General features: G+C 38.8%; 1 protein-coding gene across 3 annotated transcripts; it reads left to right on the top strand.

Annotated features, from left to right (window-relative positions):
* The first annotated feature begins 374 nt into the window (after nt 1-374).
* On the top strand, nt 375-20,944 carry LOC120492385 (uncharacterized). Of its 3 annotated transcripts, none has more exons than XM_089128876.1 (6): nt 375-579; nt 3,979-6,194; nt 9,617-9,710; nt 14,470-14,519; nt 14,676-14,750; nt 20,284-20,944. In XM_089128876.1, the coding sequence occupies exons 2-5, from the start codon at nt 3,981-3,983 to the stop codon at nt 14,718-14,720; spliced, it is 2,403 nt and encodes an 800-aa protein (XP_088985002.1). In that variant the 5' UTR covers nt 375-579; nt 3,979-3,980; the 3' UTR covers nt 14,721-14,750; nt 20,284-20,944. The 3 variants fall into 3 exon arrangements, with proteins under 3 accessions (XP_088985002.1, XP_039546569.2, XP_088985003.1); XM_039690635.2 differs by having other exon boundaries at nt 20,190-20,944; XM_089128877.1 differs by lacking the exon at nt 20,284-20,944 and adding an exon at nt 16,079-17,187.
* Nucleotides 20,945-21,994: the final 1,050 nt, after the last annotated feature.

Here is a 21,994-nt window from a genome sequence, read left to right as displayed (position 1 = left end):
ACATTATGAAACAGAATGCAATTATAATATAGCCTACAATAAAGAGTAATTAGGATAAAATACATGTGTTATCAATGAATGGAGAATGATAAGAATGGTTCTGAAAATTTGGGCTGAAATATTTACTTAATAGTCATGATATAACAACAACATGATAGTAATAGTAATGGTGAAATGTGACTGACACAGATTTTCAGTCGTGGTTTCAGACAGTTTTTTCTTATTAGTTAGCCTATCTAAAATATGTCATTTTTATATTCATAATATTTTCTTAGCCGTTATTTGCCGTTATGTTATGGAGAAGTATTTCATTTGGCCTACTCTTGGCCTTTTGTACTGAAGATTTGTCTTTTATTTTGAAAGCATCTCTATTGTTTTTCGTATTCCGGCCGCCATGTTTAGCCGGAGTCACACAGTTAACCAGAAAAACTGCCTTGTCCTGCTTTCGCCTGTAGTTTTACTCTTTTATATGATAAGTCCATATGTGTTTTTGACCAAATTAATTGTATAACCCCCCTCCCGTGCCTTTGATAAGATGTTGAGTAACTTTGGGCAGTGAAGGGCCGTGTTCATCCTCGGGTAAGTGTTGCTGACACCTGGTTAGCGTTAGCTTCAGCTTCAGTGATAGTGAGTTCATCTTTATCAGTCAATAGATCGATCAAAACATGGCGCAGCAAAGCTCCTTACATCAATACAAGCAACATTATTGGGACTCATCATATTGATTTATGTGTGCGTATTGACCTACTTTACTCTCGGGTTTGTGTGTGTTAAAATTTATCCTGATGTTGCTGTGGGATGAGACCTGATTTTGGGTGAACTTTGAGGAGCATCATTTGAAAAGATTGACCAGTTTGTTCTTGGTTATGGGGCACTTTGTTTTAACACTCTATGGTGAGAAAATTGCAATTAAAATTAAATAGTCATGTTTAACCTATATATATATATATATATATATATATATAATATATATATATATATATATATATATATATATATATATATATATATTAGTAGTAGTAGTACTGTCCTATGGCATCCTCTTCAGCCAACAAAGTTGAAATCTATTGTCATGTGCTTGACATTTTTGGCAACAAGGAAGTGAAGGTCACATGCTGTCAATGCTCCATAGTGAGTTCATTTTAGTCAAGAAAATGTATATGAATTGTACATACAAATTTGCTTTCTAAAGTTGTTGGTCATTTTTAAAGGGATAGTTCACTTTGAAATTAATTTTTGATATGTTTTAGCCTACCTCAAGGGCATCCAAGATGTAGATGTCTTTGTTTCCACAGTAGTTTCAGTAGTTTTCAATTTCAATAGGATATAAACCGTTCTTGTCTGTCAGTCATATAATGCAGGTCTATGGTCACCACCTCAAAGAGCATGCACAGAGAAGTCCATATTAAACATAATTTAATGACTCGTAAATGTAAGTATCTGATATGTGAAATTTGGATGTTGATATCAACAATTGAATTTGAATGGCAGCCTAGTATGGTGACATTAAACTTGTGAAAATTCAATAACAGATATCAAGAACTATAGTTAGTCAAGAATCTGCTAGTGATGAGATCATTGATTGTTGATGTCAAGAATTAAAGGTGGGGTTGACTGCTTTTTTTTTTTTTTGCATGAAATGTGTTTATGAGGTGCAATATAACATGTGGTTTATCTTTTTTAAAAAGTCTTATTTTTCATAAACTTCACCTTTATGTCAGCCGCGCTTTCCTCTGTCCTCGAACGAGCGGTTGACTTCCTAATTCTATGAAACCACTCCCTCAGAAACAGGCAGTGGGCTCAGATTGGTTAGTTTGGGCTGGTGTGTGGTGATTGGCTAAATTGTCGCTCACGTTGTCTGGAAGGTTAACGCCCATTATCTTTACGGGCGAAACGTGCATGTCATGAGCTCTGGTCCAGATGTAAGGTAATACTGGTGTCGAACTGCAGTATCAGTTTGAGGCAGAATCAGACCGAGAAAGCCGCGATGAAGAAACTCACCACACAGCTCTTACGAAACGTTTTTGAATGATAATTTGCTACATTTTTTAACTTTATACACGTTTGTTTTACACAATAGCATCTGACTGGCAACAATAGCAACTGACTGGCTACTACTGTTATACTCAAACAGCGTTGGAATTAGTTTACATTTTTGATCAAATCGAAAATAACGAGCAAGTGAAAATAACAGCAAGTAAGTCTTAAACATATACATGAAAAATACGTTTAAAACATTAGTACTTTTACAAAATTAGGGTCCATATTGTTTGTACGCGTTTGTCGTAGACACAAAATAGTATAACTAGTAGCCTAGTGGCTATAAAGCCAGTGCTGGCATTTGAAAAAAAATAAAACACAAGGCTACGTCTGGAATTAAACATATACATTTAAAATGATGAAGTCTTAGCCTACTTACAGATTGTGGCCCAATAACTGCTGCCTCTGGTTTTAAAGTCGGAACTGCTTCATGTTTTAGTAACAGTTTCTTTTTGAATCCGGTGTTGAACTCGTGGAGATTCTGGAAGCTGTCTTCCGTAAAATGCGCAGCACAGAGAGCTAAATTACGATCGTCACTTTCAGGAACATAATCAAACATAAATTGTATCCATTGTTGACAAAGTACAGCGTCATGGGAAGCTCGAACAAGAAGACCTGACAGCTGCGTGAACAACACACTCGACGAGCTGGAGCCGGAGAAATATGGCCATGCCCTTTTTTGCATATTCCGGAGGGAGGGGTTGATGCAAATGTGTGGGTTAGTGACGTCTAAAACCCAGCTGTAGTCCCAATCGAGTCGTTTTTGTTGGCAATATACTTCCTGATTTTTAAAAGACGATATCTCTGCTTACACTAAACTTTCAGCGCTGCAACTTTGCAGATACTTTTCATGCACCAACAGCAACATTACACACTATTTAAAATGAAAAAAGTGAAATCGCAATCAACCCCCCCTTTAACATTATTACTAGTGAAAATTGAATTGTTGATGTCAAGAATTCATAGTGGTGCATGAGAATCTGGATTATGCATTTCTGCTCAGCTAGTAACACTGGACATCAACCACACGGCATATGCTAATATCTTTTATACTGTCTACTTTTTATGTAAAACAGTTCTATCTAATAATGTGTTAGACAGGACTGTTAGACCGTAAACTAATGAACACAGAGAATGTGATCACTGTGAGCTCAGACTGTCAAAATCAAGGTCACAACCACAAGTGCGGCTTATAGCCGCTTTCCGACCAAGTAGTTACAGGAACTTAGTTATAGGAACTGTCCACTAAACAGTTCTAAGAACTACTCTCCCCCAAACTCGGTTTTGCTGCTTGCGTTCGCACTGGCCAAGTGGCCATAGGAACTGGTAGGAGGGGTAAGGGAGTGACGCAAGCACGGCGACGGTCTTTATGGCGTCATCACTAGACGTAGCGTGGCCACGTACAACAACAGCAAACCAGCATGGAGGACGCTATTGCAATGTTCCTGTTCAGCCTTGCTGGGACCTTAATAACGGAGTACGAACGGCGGCATTTGCTAAAACACACAGCGTATGGCAGACAGTGTGCTACAAGTTCCGTGTTGACAGTGGGCGTGACTTATAAGTGACTTATAAGTTGAACCAATCAACGTAGACCTAGGGAAAGGGAACTAAAAAAGTCCTTGCTCTTGACTAGGTACTGAAAGAATTATAGGAACTACGGTCTGAGGAACTAAAAAATCCCCAATTTAGTCGGAACACGAGAAAAAATGGTTATAGGAACATTAGGTTCTAGGAACTGCAAAAATCCCTCCGGTCGGAAAGGGGCTTATGTCACTTTAGAGTTCCTACTGGCGGTGTGAATGCAACCAGGAAAACGTTCCTAGGGGAACCATTAGTTATCGGGGGAACCACTCTGGTAGCTAGTTCCTATAACTAAGTTCCTGTAACTACCCGGTACAAAAGTCCCTATTGACTCCTGCATTTGTTTTTTTTCAGTCATGGACCCTCTGAACCAGGTCGATGTCATGCACCTTCAGGAGTCTCGTTCCTCAGCTCTGGATCTGTCTGTGGGCTGCAGGCAAGGCTCACTAAACTCCATGGAGGCTTTGGATTTGGTCAAGAAGCCCAGCTGGTGTGGCATTTCCTCAGGGAGCAAAAGCGCTAACATGTCCGAGTCTCGGCCCGGTCGGTACATCACTCGGCCCAGCAAACAGACTCCACCTGATCACCCAGAACCAGGATCAAAGCACCATGGGATTTGCGGGACATCATCCCATGGCTCCTACTCTATGCCTTTACCCCTGATCAATGGATTGCCATCCGTGGCTCAGATACTGTCTCAGTGCCCACCGACACACCAAGAGTTTGAGGATGACACAGATTACGACGTTGAAATGGACGAAGTGTTGACGCAGGCGAAAAGATTTCACAAGAAAGTATTAGAAAACCGCACACTAGGAAGTAGGATAGCACACAATGCATTCGAGACACATCCATACTTTAGTGACGCACTGTCACAGACTAAGGGCTCATCACGTTTACCTCAGGATGCCAACGCCGCCGCACACACACTACGTTCCACCAGCTCAGCGGTTGAGTCGACTGCCATTGAAACCCTCGCATCCGAATGTACCGCCGCTAATGAAATGTCTCCCTGCTCCGCTGAATACATCTCCAGTGACGATGACAGTGACGTCATTGAGGTGCCGGTAAGCAACTCCAGATGCAAGACCCCTTTGAACTGGCGCTCCCGAACTGAAAGTGTTATCGTTAACGACATGAGCAGTGGAAGACGAAACACTTTCTCCACGAAGCAGGAAGTAGACTATGATCATCAAACAGACAATCCCAGAAATGTGAACAACGTCTACGCAATTGATCAACCGATCTTTGAAGGACGTGACGGTAGGACTGGCTCCGGATCCAAATCGCTGCTGTCGTGGATGGAGTCGGTCTTGATACCCATATCCCCGCAGGACAGCGATCAAGAAGACATGGATGCTGCTTATTCCCAAAACTTCCCGTCTACCTCAGATGGTGAAAACATGAGCGTCTTAGCGTCTCCGCAGATTGGGGCGTCTTCAACACCAAGCCATTCCCGGAAGACTACGGCCTCGAAAAGTAGGAAGAGGACAAAAACGAGGCCCAAGCCCAGGTCCCAATCCAGTTCCCAACCCAGGTCCCAACCCAGGTCCCAACCCAGGTCCCAACCCAGGTCCCAATCCAGTTCCCAGTCCAGTTCCCAATCCAGTTCCCAATCCAGGTCCCAACCCAGGTCCCAACCCAGTTCCCAACCCAGTTCCCAATCCAGACCCCAATCCAGACCCCAACCCAGACCCCAACCCATATCCCAACCCAAATCCCAACCCAAATCCCAACCCAAATCCCAACCCAGATCCCAACCCAGTTCCCAACCCAGACCCCTACCCAGACCCAAAACGACCAAGCAGGCGAAGCCATCACCAGGCAGTAGATCCCAACCCAGATCCCAACCCAGACCCCTACCCAGACCCAAAATGACCAAGCAGGCGAAGCCATCACCAGGCAGTAAATCTGGAGCAAGTAAGGCTAAGAGAAAAAGAAAACCTTGGACATCTGGAGTGTCATCCCTGTTTTCTCCTAAAGAGCCGGAGATCAAACTCCGATATGCAAACCACAAAGAAGAGAAGACTCACGCCAGGCTGGACGGCTTTGCCCCTTACATCCGTATGAAGTACTCCTCCTGCTCAATCGTTAATTTTAGGGAAGAGGATGATAATTCGACAAAGAAAGGGTCCCAGCAGACGGTCTCGGGAGTCATCCCGAAATCCTCCTGTCTGCAGCTGGGTCGGGTCAGCTCCGAGGCCAGCCTCCAGGTCCGGCGCTTCTGCTGCCTGTGTGGACGGGCCGGGAATGTCGAAGGCCTCGGGGACCTGCATGGGCCGTACTACTCCAGGGGAGCTCAGCCAGTCTGTAAGGTCGACCGCAGTCCCGAAGCACAGAAGCAGGACGCCGACTGCAGTGATCCCGAGTCCGTCTGCAGTTTAGAGGATGGGGCGTCCCGGGCGGTCCCACGGCAGAGGAAGGAGAACTGCTCAGGGAACGTGGAGGAGTCCGGGGTCTGTGCTGAGCTCTGGATACATGAGGACTGCAGCATTTGGACGGCAGGCATCTTTTTGGTTAAAGGGAAACTCTACGGATTGGAGGAGGCCATCCGACTTGCACAAGGAACGGTACGTTTTTATTCTCCCCAAAATTATTATTATTAAAATATCTTTATATTTTACATTACGAAAGTGAAACACGTTTTTTAATTATTATTAAGATTTGTTGCATTGTAAAATTATTGTGTCTGTCTGTCTATCCAGTCTCTCTATCTATTTGTTTGTCTATCTATCTATCTATCTATCTATCTATCTATCTATCTATCTATCTATCTATCTATCTATCTATCTATCTATCTATCTATCTATCTATCTATCTATGCATCCATCCAGTCTATCTATCTATCTATCTATCTATCTATCTATCTATCTATCTATCTATCTATCTATCTATCTATCTATCTATCTATCTATCTATCTATCTATCTATCTATCTATCTATCTATCTATCTATCTATCTATCTATGCATCCATCCAGTCTATCTATCTATCTATCTATCTATCTATCTATCTATCTATCTATCTATCTATCTATCTATCTATCTATCTATCTATCTATCTATCTATCTATCTATCTATGCATCCATCCAGTCTATCTATCTATCTATCTATCTATCTATCTATCTATCTATCTATCTATCTATCTATCTATCTATCTATCTATCTATCTATCTATCTATCTATCTATCTATGCATCCATCCAGTCTATCTATCTATCTATCTATCTATCTATCTATCTATCTATCTATCTATCTATCTATCTATCTATCTATCTATCTATCTATCTATCTATCTATCTATCTATCTATCTATCTATCTATCTATCTATCTATCTATGCATCCATCCAGTCTATCTATCTATCTATCTATCTATCTATCTATCTATCTATCTATCTATCTATCTATCTATCTATCTATCTATCTATCTATCTATCTATCTATCTATCTATCTATCTATGCATCCATCCAATCTATCTATCTATCTATCTATCTATCTATCTATCTATCTATCTATCTATCTATCTATCTATCTATCTATCTATCTATCTATCTATCTATCTATCTATCTATCTATCCAGTCTATCTATCTATCTATCTATCTATCTATCTATCTATCTATCTATCTATCTATCTATCTATCTATCTATCTATCTATCTATCTATCTATCTATCTATCTATCTATCTATCTATGCATCCATCCAGTCTATCTATCTATCTATCTATCTATCTATCTATCTATCTATCTATCTATCTATCTATCTATCTATCTATCTATCTATCTATCTATGCATCCATCCAGTCTATCTATCTATCTATCTATCTATCTATCTATCTATCTATCTATCTATCTATCTATCTATCTATCTATCTATCTATCTATGCATCCATCCAATCTATCTATCTATCTATCTATCTATCTATCTATCTATCTATCTATCTATCTATCTATCTATCTATCTATCTATCTATCTATCTATCTATCTATCTATCTATCTATCTATCTATGCATCCATCCAGTCTATCTATCTATCTATCTATCTATCTATCTATCTATCTATCTATCTATCTATCTATCTATCTATCTATCTATCTATCTATCTATCTATCTATCTATCTATCTATCTATGCATCCATCCAGACTCTATATCTATTTTTTGTTGATCTATCTTGTATCTGCCTGTCTGTCTGTTTATCAATCTATCCATCCATATGTCCGTCCATATGTCTGTCTATACATTTGTTTGTCTGTCTGTCTGCCTGTCTATCCAATTGTCCGATTTTTGGCCATAGAGATACACTCACCGGCCACTTTATTAGGTACACCTGTCCAACTGCTCGTTAACACTTAATTTCTAAGCAGCCAATCACATGGCGGCAACTCAGTGCATTTAGGCATGTAGACATGGTCAAGACAATCTCCTGCAGTTCAAACCGAGCATCAGTATGGGGAAGAAAGGTGATTTGAGTGACTTTGAACGTGGCATGATTGTTGGTGCCAGAAGGGCTGGTCTGAGTATTTCAGAAACTGCTAATCTACTGGGATTTTCACGCACAACCATCTCTAGGGTTTACAGAGAATGGTCCGAAAAAGAAAAAAACATCCAGTGAGCGGCAGTTCTGTGGGTGGAAATGCCTTGTTGATGCCAGAGGTCAGAGGAGAATGGCCAGACTGGTTCGAGCTGATAGAAGGGCAACAGTGACTCAAATAACCACCCGTTACAACCAAGGTGGGCAGAAGAGCATCGCTGAACGCACAGTACGTCGAACTTTGAGGCAGATGGGCTACAGCAGCAGAAGACCACACCGGGTGCCACTCCTTTCAGCTAAGAACAGGAAACTGAGGCTACAATTTGCACAAGCTCATCGAAATTGGACAATAGAAGATTGGAAAAACGTTGCCTGGTCTGATGAGTATCGATTTCTGCTGCGACATTCGGATGGTAGGGTCAGAATTTGGCGTCTACAACATGAAAGCATGGATCCATCCTGCCTTGTATCAACGGTTCAGGCTGGTGGTGGTGGTGTCATGGTGTGGGGAATATTTTCTTGGCACTCTTTGGGCCCCTTGGTTCCAATTGAGCATCGTTGCAACGCCACAGCCTACCTGAGTATTGTTGCTGACCATGTCCATCCCTTTATGACCACAATGTACCCAACTTCTGATGGCTACTTTCAGCAGGATAATGCGCCATGTCATAAAGCTGGAATCATCTCAGACTGGTTTCTTGAACATGACAATGAGTTCGCTGTACTCAAATGGCCTCCACAGTCACCAGATCTCAATCCAATAGAGCATCTTTGGGATGTGGTGGAACGGGAGATTCGCATCATGGATGTGCAGCCGACAAATCTGCGGCAACTGTGTGATGCCATCATGTCAATATGGACCAAACTCCCTGAGGAATGCTTCCAGCACCTTGTTGAATCTATGCCACGAAGAATTGAGGCAGTTCTGAAGGCAAAAGGGGGTCCAACCCATTACTAGCATGGGGTACCTAATAAAGTGGCCAGTGAGTCTATATCTACAAGTGTCTTTGCTGATAGTTATGGTTAGCTTGGTGGTTATTATAACCATAGGCTGCACAATGCTGTTGCATTTTCTTAGAAAATCATTGATTTTTTAGTGTGAGTGATGAACAGCGTCATGTTGACTGTGCCAAGATGGTGGACGAATTGACTTGTCTGGAGCAGTAAATGCAGTTTCTATATTTATTAGGGTTTTTTTTTTTATTATTTTGGTTAAATATGCTACTGAACATACTCCTGATAGATATTATGAGATTATTTCCTTCAAACATTTTATTAGGCTGTCTCACTATTAATGCAAGTAGGCAACACTCAAGGACTTGTAAAGTAAAGTTTTTAGAATTTTTGTTTTTGCCGTGAAGATGCCTCAGATGGTGAATGGCATTAAAAAGCTATACTATAAACAATGCTGTCACTGAATCTTCAGAAGCTGTAAGATGTGTGTGTTGTTTGGTTGTTACAGGTGTGTTCGCACTGTCACATGGTTGGTGCCACTCTGGGATGTTTCTTCAAAGATTGCCCCAATAAGTACCACTTCCCCTGTGCCCTGCAGTCAGGTAATGCTCACGGCCTCGTCACACCGCACCGGCTGTAATCAAGGAATGCAATGTACAAAACATTTTGTTTGACATTAAAACAACATTGTTTTAAGCCAGTGGTTCTCCACCCTGTTCCTGGAGCCCCAGAACTGCACATTTTGAATGTTTCCTTTTTCTCCTAAACGGACGTGCCTTCTTGCCTTCATACTTCTGTGGAGGAATCTTTTTTTAGTCCCAAAACTTAGGAAGTGACTTGTTGCCTTGCTGCCCTATCAGGCAGTGTTTGTAGATGAACACTGATTTCAGATTTCACTGAGACAGTGTTACGGTTTAATGCTCTACAGCAAAATAGAGCAAGCTTTGGTGAAAACAGAGAATTTTTAATGACTACAGTAATAATTGCTTGCTAATAATTCAAAAGTGGAAAACATTGGTCAAAAACATCGTCAACTACAACTTTAGCTCAAATGTCACAGAATAGAAAGCACAGGATTGTGGGATATTTAAGGCAGTGAAGGATAAATCTATGCTGCCTTTCATCAGATGAAGTATCTCAGAGACAGGGAGTGAAACTAACATTGCATTCGTCCTCCAAATGCAGAATTTTTAAGCTAAAGAAAAAGAAAGATGGCGTCTAAATGATGTTTTTGGTGGTCAGATGCCGAAAGGCCGTGTGTCCACCAAAGTCAAGTCAAGTCAAGTCACATTTATTTATATAGCGCTTTTCACAATACAGATTGTATCAAAGCAGCTTCACCAAAGCGTTTTTAGCCAGCTGAAAACGCTAGACACTCTGCTGAAGACGCCGTGCTTTGAGCGCTTGAGAGCGTTTTGGCAGCGCAGCGTTTTTTCTGTTGAGACGTTTCGTTGCTATGATACAGAATATATGCAGCAGTTTGAATGTTGTGACAGTTGGTCTGTGTGGTTTAGTCCCGCCCCTCCTCCACTGTGATTGGACGGCTGGGTAAGAAGTGACAGTGATGAGCGCTGTGTTTAATCCAAAGTTGAACATTTTTCAACTCACAGCGACCAGTAAAAACGCCGGGCGCTCGGCGCTTCAGCGTGAAAAAAACGCTCAGCGCCTCGGTACGCTCATGGCGTTTAAAAAACGCGGCGCTCCCATTGAAAACAATTGAAAACATACGCCAGGGGCGTGGAAAAACGCTTTGGTGGACACACGGCCTAAGTGTACGTTTTTGACCAACATTTTCCACTTCTGATGTAATTTCTGACGAGAAATGATTTTTATAGTAATTAACTATTCGATTAGTTATCAACAAAGCTCATCTATTTTGCTGTAGATCATTAAACCGTTACGCAGCCTCAGACGTCTGTTGGAAATCAGTTTCATTGTGCAAACGTGCCTGCAAAGTCATTGCCTCATTGGGCAGCGAAGACAACAAGTCACTGCCAAAGATTTCAGATCAGCACCAAAGTCCTGGGCTATGTTCAGACTCAGTCAAAATCAGACTTTTGTGCATATCTAATTGAAATCTGGCAAAAAACAAACTTGGAAACTGATCAGGGGTGCGTTTCCCGAAAGCATCATTAGCCAACTATGGTCGCAAGTTCCGTCGTTATCTGCATAGTTTAACGAGTCTGTGTTTCCCAAAACAATCGTTCCAACGAACATTCGCAAACACCATCGCAAAGTTGTGTGGTTTAAACGACAGCTCTCGACCTGTGGTTAGAGGCATCATTTCTATATTGCAACTAGAGCCAGACCGATATTATCGGCCGATATTGGGCATTTTCCAAACTATCGGTAACGGCAGTTATAATAGCCGATAAATGAATATTTCAAAAATAAAATAAAAACGGACGAAACACGCTTCAATCATCTCTCCTTGGCCTGTTATATTGAAAATGTATGTTTTACAATTGGCAGTATGATGTCATCTATTGCTAAATTAAGGCTCATCATAGACTAGCTAACCACAAAGCTAGCTAATGCCACTATCATCAGTGGAAGATCGCTAACGTTAACATTAATGAGCTTGGAAACCACAATGAACTTTTTCTGCCTAAATAAAGTAATGATTAGTGTATTTATAACTAGCATATCTCTAGTTACAGTCCCTGCATTGTAAAATGTAAGTTATACTTGCGAGGAGTGAACATTTAGACATAGAGAAAAAGTATCAAACGTATCTTGTGCATAAAAGTTAGCTTTTCTTTTACACGTGTGTGAAATCCAACGACGCCAAGTGTGCGTTGCAGACTGTCGTTCTGTAATGGATTTAGAATCGCTAAATAGTAGGTTTTAGAAGGCAGGCAGCAACTGATGATTGAAAATGGTTTGATGGAAAGAATTTAAAAAGTGCAGGTAAAGGGATAAGCAAGTTAATTATGTAATTATAAGGTAGCTTATAAGGCAATTTAGGGACTAATTATTAATTTATTTATCAGAACTTTAATATATTTTGATGTTCCTCTGTTCTGTTGTGACAATAAAAGAAACAAGTTTCTTTTTAAAATGCTTTATCATATTATTTTAGTTAAAACTCATAAATAACTACAAATAACTAATTTTAGGGAAATCTGTTAATGTTTTGTTGCATGTTTCTGAAAAGAAAAATAAAAAAAAAATATCGGCCGATATATCGGATTTTAAAACCCAAAAATATTTGTATCGGTCTTCAAAATCCTTTATCGGTCGGGCTCTAATTGCAACACATCTGGACGTAATGAATCCTTATCTTGAGCAAAATAAGCAAGCTGACATTCAGTTCAACCGGTGCCTTTTATTTAGAATACATACAAATGTAATTTACGTCTTTTAGTTTGTCAAAAGATTGGAACTAACGTGTTTGAAGAGTGCGCATGTGCGAACTTACTATACTATGTAAGAACGAGCCAAATACTGAGCCTGGTAATAAAGCAAAATAACTGAGAACAATTAGAAATAGTCCTCAGATGACATGTCTGTAATTTATATAAAACAAATCTAGCGTTAATTGGATCTCAAACAGTTTCATTAAAAGTAGTTATTACTCCACCACGTGCGAAACCAACGTGGTTGAACGATACTTTGCGACAGTGGGTTTCGGGAAACAGTCGTGACTAGCTAGTTGATTTCTCCAAGGATGCGTCATATTATGGTAGTGAAACAGCGAGTTACGTCGTTGTACGGGAAACGCACCCCAGATTGGATTTCATGTGGTTTATGTTACTTTCTCACGACACGTTAAACGTCAAATGTTGTTTTAGAGAACATGCTGAAAATCTCTGCTGAAACAAGGCTGTTTTGGAGCAAAGTGCTGGACGAACAGAAACTGACAATTAGGGTTGGGTAATAAATATCGATTTTCTCATTTTTACGAACCGATATCGATTGTTAAATCTCAAGAATCGATTAGTCATCCTGTTTCATTTGAATGAATGGGACATTGTATCGCTGCTGCGCGCATTCAAAAAAATCGCAATGATCTTTGTCCTTTGTTACTATTGACATGAAACAAAGTCTCAATTTTCAAATCACGTCCATTTTCTTTAGAAATTCAAAAACATAAATAGTGTTTTGGCGCTGTGGCGTGAGATCGCTCTGGAGAAGCAGCAGCGCTGATCTCTCTTCCGGGTTAATAACACCAGTTACAGCGCGAAATAAACATGAATGAGCATCTGAAAGTGTGTTAAAAGATAGAGTACAACTTATCGAAATCCGTATCATGTCACATTGATTCACTCAATCAGCGTTTCAACCGTGGAAAGACGTCAGTTAAACAGCTTGTAATCAATCGTCATATTTACCTCAGAAAACCCACATCAACTCGTTAGTCAGCTAGAAAAAATAACTCTAGAGAGGAGCATTTTGCTAAATATATACACCATATTACATATGCATTATAATCTTAATGTTCTTCAGTATTTAATACATATTTGAATAAATCTGGCAAGTTTTTATGACAGCCACCATTTAAATGTTTATATTACATATAATCTTCTTATTATAAAAATAAATAAAAGTGTAATTTAAGTGTTTGTATAGCTACAAAACAGTTCATTATTACCTTCATATTAGGCTAATGAAGCCTAGGATACAACTAGACTATAGACCATAGTTTACAGCATTTAAGAGATTTGATTCCCTTGAGAAAATTTGCCATTTATTGTAACTGATATCCAAAATAATCGGTATTGAATCGAATCGAATTGCAAGCTTGTGAATCGAAATCGAATCGAATTGTGAAATTTGTGTCAATACCCAGCCCTACTGACAATATATCATGTATAGACATGTTTTGAATCCGGCGGAGAAGACAGCGCTAAATAAACCAGTCATACCAGCCTCCTACGCTTCTGCCGCTGTCTCGTAACAGGCGCACCGGCTATATGTTGTCATGATATAAATAAGACAACATCTCTATTGCACACCCCTTATGTTCCTGCTGTTGGTGTTGTTGACATACTTACCAACGAAACGCCCTTGCCATAAAAACCCATGCAGATATTCTGGGAAACGAAAGAGAAGCATGGACACAGTCGACACACAAATCAGATCTGGATGGATGTGGACAGTCAGTCATTTAAGATGCACAAATAATCAGACTTGGAGTCTCTACTGATGAGCTGATATGTGTTTGAGGAGACATTTTGGGAACCACTGTTTTAAATCATTTCAGAGCAATGGATGTATTGATATATTGAGCTTGATTTTAGCTGTAGTGTCCAGCTTTCTTGTAAGGCATCTGATTATTTCCCATTTCCAGCTGTTCTGGGGTCTCGGTTCGAACACTCATCTCTGTTTTGTGTGTTTGTCTCCGCTGTTTCCCCACAGACAGTGCGCTCAACGAGGAGAACTTCACCATGAGATGCCCGAAGCACAAGGTGACTCAGAGATATGGTTGTAGTTGAGTTTACGTTATGAAAATAACATGAGTTTGCAGCATAATAGACAGCGGTATTGAATTCCTCAGCCTTGTTGTCTTCCTCTTGCATCATCTTCAGTGCTGATAACGATAGCTCGTGTTTTTGCCTTCTCAGAATAAAGCATCCAGATTGAGCGTCAGCAGGCTGAAGAACAGATGACATCTGGGACGGGTTGAAATGTCTTTGAAGGTATTTTACTCACTGCTTGTGCCTTCATCAGGCCTTAGAAGTCTCAAACTGTTTGATTCATTTCGCCAGAGGTCAATTGTCCTTATTAGATCATTAAGATTTTTTTTGTTTTTGTTGGTTTCGAGAGCAGAAATCATAATATTCCTTTGCGCTTAAGTTACGACATCTTTAACTTCTGTGATATTGTCTGTGAAACAATTTTTGTTGTTGTTGTTATTAAAAACAAACATGCAAACAAGCAAGCCCAGCCCTGAAGAGAAAAGGTAAATCGGGCTGTCACAATCGATTATGATTATTTTGGTAATCGAGTAATCTGTCGATTATTTTGATCGATTAATCGAGTAATTGGATATTTTTTGCAGTAATAAAAACAGACCTAAGCAAACAATAGCCTTTAAAATTAATCAAAATAAATAATAACAATGAGGAAGTAATATATTATATATTATGTTATTATAGTTTTATAGAAAAACACTGTTAAAATGCATAATATAATATACATAGTCTATGTTTTATAACAGATGCCTGCAGAAGGCTAGGTGTTGTTACACTTTACAGCAGATCAGAGACTCTAAACTCTCTAATAATGCAATTCAAATGCAAATGGGTTCTCGTCCGTGGAACGACACACCTCCAGCATTTTGCCAGTTACTCGACATGGGTAAATTGTAACCGAGGATTTTTGTTGTTAAAGACCCCCTATCATAGCATTTGAAATGTTCCTATTTTTGTTTTGGGAGTTCCCAAAAACAGTTTAACCTGCATGCAATGATAAAAACACTTTATTTATTTGTCTTATTTATTTTTACCTGATTTGCTCAACAACTCCCAAATGATTCGTTCGACGATTCATTTTCCCAAACACCTCCTTTGAGTGACGCGAATCTGCGGCGATTGGTCAAATGACCCAGTCAGTTGTTATTGGTAAACCGTAGGCAGAGACTGTCGGCAACGGAACGGCCATAACCAGGATTATAGCTTGTCAAGTGTTGAAAATTGTATATAGTGTTTGAACAAACGTGCCAGAAAAAGTGCACTTTTCACACGGTCCCTTACTTGCGTCTCCTTTCCCGGCAAAACTCACAGGCGGCTCATTACGGCGGCTTTTGAGGGACAGTGCTTAATATATAGAGCGAAGTCAGATTTGTCTAAGTCGTTTAGGAGGTAATTGCCATTTTTCAATGAATGTCTGGTGAATATCAAAAACAAAACTAACTTTACCCCGCTTAGAAGCTGGGCAGAGTGTACACAACACACACAACACAATATAATTATATTGTGCATGCTACAGAAAACATAACAGCAAACATTATTAATATTACTTACAGATTGTGATTCGTCGGAGGACGAACCTGATCCATATACACTGGATACTGAGCCCTCCTTCGGGAACAACCGGCTTGCGAATCCACATTTGAATTCATTTATGTTTTTGAATGATTCGTCATTAAAATTATGAGAACACAAGGTTTGGGCTATACTGTTGTGGTATCGTTGCAAATATGAACTCTGACCACTGATTCTTCACATGCTCGTCCCTGGGCAATGACTAGGGTTGCAACGGTATGAGATTTTCACGGTATGATAATCGTCTCAGAAAATATCACGGTGTCACGGTTTCACGGTATACGATATTAAACTATCATTATTATAATCAGCATCAGCTACAATGGCCCTTAAATGAATAAAAACAGATATTGTTTTTGGTTGAACATGGTTTATTGTAACAAAGTTTTTTTCAGTCTTTATGAAATGTATATTTATTTCCTCAGAAATTCTGGGTTGTCTGAAACTGGTCTGGATTCTGTGATTGAATACAAAATGTATTTTTGAGAATGCAATCAGATAAAATGTAACAACTTTAGTTTGTCTATACACAAGAGAAGTTTAATAAATTAAAACATGGACAAAAAAACTATACACAATATATATTTTAGTCATAGGCTAAACCAAACTTTTTTTTTCCAGGTTGTAGGGGAGAGCGGGGCACAACCTAACGCTTTTTGCTTTTGGCTCAATTAATTAAAAAATAATTAGGTTAGATTAATACTTTTTTTACACAAGCAACATGCACATCTCTGCTACAAATGAACACTTAAAGTTTTTTTCTAGGACCTACCATTTTTGTACAGTTGCACTGAAAGTGACAGAAGTGCAAATGTTACAACTTACCCCATATGCGGGGTTAATTGTAACAGAGAGAGGGGTTAGTTTTAACACTTGTGTGTAACACACATAATTCAGTACTATTTTATTTGTATAGTTTGATATTGTTTGTGCATCTGTATAGACAGATATCCATACATATCCCTCATCCAATCATCCTTCTATTATGGATCAATATCATGGATAGAGACATAGAAAAGGGCTGCATAGTTTTGCAATAAATAATAATAAATAAAATTATAAATATTGTAATTGCAATTAAATTAGATTTGTGTGTGGCAGCTGCATGATGTACAATTATTATTATTATTAATAATAACAGTAATGATAATACAAATTAGCTTAAAATAAAAATTTAAAGGGTTTATTGCATTAATAACAGGCCATATTTTTAATAAATAAACAAGTTATCATTCATAGAACACTAAATTTTAAACATTTTAAATCCCAACATTGTTTGTGAACGTCTAACAAAGTTAAACTCAAACCTGAAAAGTTGTGTGGCTCCGTTTTCATTTGATTATCATTGTACACTTGGAGGCTTAGTTGTACCACTCTGTTAGAATTAACCCCGCTGTGTATTACATATTTTAAACCTAGCTAACAGTCGCTAGGAATTGCTGACATGTTTCAAAACGGTGCTATGTTTGAGCCAACAAGACGGTGATTAAGGCAATATAAAGTTAGATTTGGAAACGTATACACCCAACTCAGAAACCGAAAAAAACCTATGATGAAAAAAATTACTTTCATGGTGTCAAAACACTCTTTGTCCAGTATCTTCACGAAATATAATCAAAACTTTCCGCAAATTCGCGGGAGACCGTCTTCTGGCAGCAAGAGAAAAATAGCGGAAAGACAGTGCTTGATCCTGACGAACTGTGTAAACGGTCCGTGTTACATTTAACCCCGTGAACACCTATGAGTTTCAGTCAGTGTATTTGATGATTATTCTTTAAAAAAAATAATTATAAAGTGCACATTAACTGTTCTCTGTCTAGATATGTTCATGTGTTCACGTCTTCGTAGTGGCTGAGACAGCTTTAAAAACCATGAGCGTCATGCGTACTTGAGTGTGTACTAGATCTACTAGACGAAACGGCGCTGCTTATTCAGAGACACGCTGAAGGGGCTTGCACACCAGTCTTTTTGCGTTGTATATTCACAGACACGCACATCGCGATTTGATTTAGGCTATACTGCATAGCTATATTTTGCTTTATTTATCCATCTATCTTTTTAAATCGCACATTTTACGTGGCATCTGTTTTGTAACGCAAAAAGACGCATGTGTGCGTCTTTTTGACAGACCGGGATTCCCTCAGCATGACAGAAATAATATGGCCTTAAGTTATAAAAGTTATGAATAACCTTTATCTTCACGGAGGGATGGTGTTCCTGAATATGTGAGAACATGTTCGACGTGTTTACTCCTTTTGCAGCCACTCTTCGTCCACATATCTTGCAAACTGGATATCCATCTTCAAGGACAACATCACGATCGTTTTTCGGATATAAGTTACAAAATATTCCCATACTGCAGATTTTATTTTATTTTTTTGGCGGGAGATAGAGATTCGCAGCCTCTGTCTCGGACATTTTCAGCGCTGTACGGATATGGAGTAAGCAGTCAAGCTGAAAGAAGTTGCATGCGGCAGTGCAGGTGAATTCTGTTTTTTTTTTTTTTTTAACCGCGGATAAGCAAATGTGCACGATATGATAATCGTACATGTCAATATCGCGATAAACCGTCATACCGGTATACCGTTACAACCCTAGCAATGACAACAAGTGGCTGAACTGACTTTGCAATGTAGAACACAGAGTCTTCTCGACATGATGTGATTCAGCTGAAGTATTTGAATACACTCCCGTCTGCGCGCGCAGTAACTGGGCGCGGTCAATATGTCAGCGTTTTGTATCTACGTCTTGATGTAACAGCTAATGACTCGTTTCAAAAACAATTCAATTCAGAGTCGACTCACTTTTGAAAGACAAGAACTTTATATACGGTGCACTTTCAGATATAAATCTTTGCAGGATGTTTTCATTCCCTTAGAGCTATATTACACACTATATGAACAGTCATTTTCAAAAATCCATGATAGGGGCTCTTTAAATCGAGTACTGTTGATTTGAGTAAAAGTTGCATTATTTTTAAAAGAACACTGCATTTAAACCACTTTGATTTATGACAAACTCTTCAAACTCTCTGACAATTGCATTATTCAGAATTAGTGATAACTCAAACAAGTTTATATTTACATGATATTTACATGTTTACATGACAATGATGCACTAAAATAAATGAAATGTTTTTCCTTTTTCCGTGCACAGACGACAATAGGGTTGGGTATCGTTTGAATTTTAACTATTACGATTCAGCTTTTAAAGTACGATGCTGGTTATCGATCTTCATTCCAATAAGGTAAAAAAATATATATATCATTCACATTTAGTCTTATTGCAAAACAAACTAACCTAAGTAATATAAATTTAAAGCATTATTAAAGACAAGTGAACACTCATTAATTAAAAAAATAACAATAATAAAGAATACAAAATTAGCAATCGCAGAAAATTAAAAACAACAGAACAAGTTTTTCAGGTATTCAGATACAGAAACTAATCAAATGTAAAATAACACTGCACTTAAAAAAAACTCAATACATTACAAATATAGTTATTCAGCCAAGAACGAGGGAAGTTTCTTATTTCCCTTGATTAGTGTTGTTATAGAGACGGCAGCAGGAATATTTAAGGCTGCTGTCACTTTAAGAGTCACACACCTGCAGCACTGAAAACAGTTTACATTGTTTTCAATTGTTTAAAGTCGTAATAAAATGTTCACAGAGGAATCGAAATTAAAATTTTATAACAAGTATCCGATTCCTGACCTCAAGTATTCGATTCCAGACTTGGATTGTCATTGTCAAAACAAGCCCCGTCCACACGGATTCTTGAAAACGATTAAAAAGCCTGTGTTATTCATGCCAGGCCAGTAGTTGGCGATGTCACTTTGTAAAGAAACACTACGCGACTATGTTATACGCATGAACATGGCGGCACAGTTTTCACAAGTTTGTTAGGCAGACGATAATGGTGAAGTTTTCAAAAACATGCACTTTGAAACTGTTTTCAAGGTTGTTTTTAGGCCCCCAAAGCGTTATTGTTGTTTAAATGTTACTTTTTTTGTTTTTTAGTTGAAAGCGGCCCCTAAAGTTGTGTTTTTGATGGTGTATTGCTCATTTGTTTGTTGATGTTCCTCCACAGGTAGACTTCAGCAGGTCATCTTGCCTGAAGTGTTTACAGATTGTTCCAGTTGATTTCGTACTTCACGTGTTTGAGTGTTTACATGTACTCTCAGGCGTCTGAAGGCCCTGCACCGGATGAGCTGAACGAGGGGTACCCTGGACGACGCTGGATAATTCTCACTGCATTCCTCTGCTCTTCAATATATATTCAACATCTGCACATCTCACGACACAAACAATCTCCATTTCACTGAAGGCCAAATATCTCATTCCGCTTCAAAGCCCTTTGAAAGTTAATAATGAGAGCCTTGTTTCATTTGAAGTTAAAGTACATATGCACTGAGCAGAAGTGCTCGTTTTTTTGTTTAGTTCGTCATTCTTATATGAACTCCAGCATCTCTTTGTTCATTAATGCAACATGAACTGACCATTCTTTCACAGTGACGTCTTTATCAAGTAAAACTGAAATGCTGAGTCTCCCGTATGCACTAGTATGTGAACATATTTATTTCTATTTATGTTTAATGCATATGTGTGTATTTATTTGCCAATGAACAGAGTGTGTTTTAGCACCTTGTGTGAATGCAGTTGAGGAACATTATGATTTGATGTTGGTTACAGCTACAGGGTGCTTTAAACATGAATCTGATTTGAGTTTTGAATCTTGTGGCCTGGGGATCGAGGACCGAGTGTGTAGGATTTTCCATTTCACCCGATGCCTTGTGATGTCTCGAGCTCTGTTTCAATAAATGTTTTTATGTTCTACATTCCTAATATGTGACTGTGTGACTGTACTTCTTGATGAGGTGTTGATGCACATGTTTGTCCAGATGGTGGTGCCAACAACCTTCACAATCAAACAAACACGGGTCAGAGAGCCTTTCTCAAAAAGATTATTGCTTGCCTCTGTTTTAGCAAATGAAACTACTAAAACTAAGCCTGTGTTACGAGTGGTCCGTTCCTAGCTTGCACTACCTTTTTAGTTAGCTTGTACTAGCATAGCATACATCTACCTGATTAGCCTGCTAGCTTAGCTTATATCATATTAGGTATGCGTTTTGCTTCCAATATAGTTCCCAATTACATGTTTAAAATTAACGTTTGTGTGTACTTAGCATGACAATTATTTTATAAATTATTAATATTTAATTATTTTTTACAGAACATTGTTGCAATCAACACACTCGCCACCTCACTCTCCCTGCTCATTAGGTACTGAAATATGTAGTATCAAATCAAAAATGCAAAAAAGGTCTGCGCTCTTAAACTCTTTTATTACAGGAGATTAAGTTGAAACTTAATCTCCTGTCTATAATAAAATTTTTAGAGCGCAAAACTTTTTTGAATTTTCGAACATAGTAGGCCCCAACAATCATTATCCTTATAAAAAATACACAGTTGTGTTATTATGCAATACATATGGATTCATTTTATTTTTCAATCCTGTTCTTTGTGCACTTAAAGCTTCACTGTTTGATTTTTACCCCTATTCTCAATTCCGATTTCGTTTTAACTCCTACGGTGGCCAATGTAGTCGAAGATTAACATGGCAGGCTTCCAGTTCGATGAGTGTTATCTCAAACGTAAACTCGAAAGGCGAAGCTTGAATTATCGGGTATGTCCCTCTTTGGCTAATGTACTTTCAAGATGGAGGGGCAATGGCGACCGACATTAGAACCCCTTACCTGTAAGTATTTTCAATGGCATATTATACACTCACGAGAATACTTTACTTGAACGAAGTAAATATACATTAATGAGCACATATATTTTTGAAAGAACTAAGTGTTTTAGCTAAGAAAGTTTATAAACTAAGAGTTACAC

Source organism: Pimephales promelas, chromosome 3 (assembly GCF_988280905.1).
Source record: "Pimephales promelas chromosome 3, fPimPro1.hap1.1, whole genome shotgun sequence".
NCBI lineage: Eukaryota > Metazoa > Chordata > Actinopteri > Cypriniformes > Leuciscidae > Pimephales > Pimephales promelas.
The sequence above is the reverse complement of the archived record's forward strand: the minus strand, read 5'-3'. Positions and strand labels throughout refer to the sequence as shown.

What these genes read in the sequence shown, in the direction of transcription:
- LOC120492385 (XM_089128876.1), top strand. Translation starts at nt 3,981, where the DNA reads ATGGACCCTCTGAACCAGGTCGATGTCATGCACCTTCAGGAGTCTCGT. An exon ending in TCCGACTTGCACAAGGAACG is followed by an intron (nt 6,195 to 9,616) that starts GTACGTTTTTAT and finishes TGGTTGTTACAG; the next exon opens with GTGTGTTCGCACTGTCACAT. An exon ending in CCCCTGTGCCCTGCAGTCAG is followed by an intron (nt 9,711 to 14,469) that starts GTAATGCTCACG and finishes GTTTCCCCACAG; the next exon opens with ACAGTGCGCTCAACGAGGAG.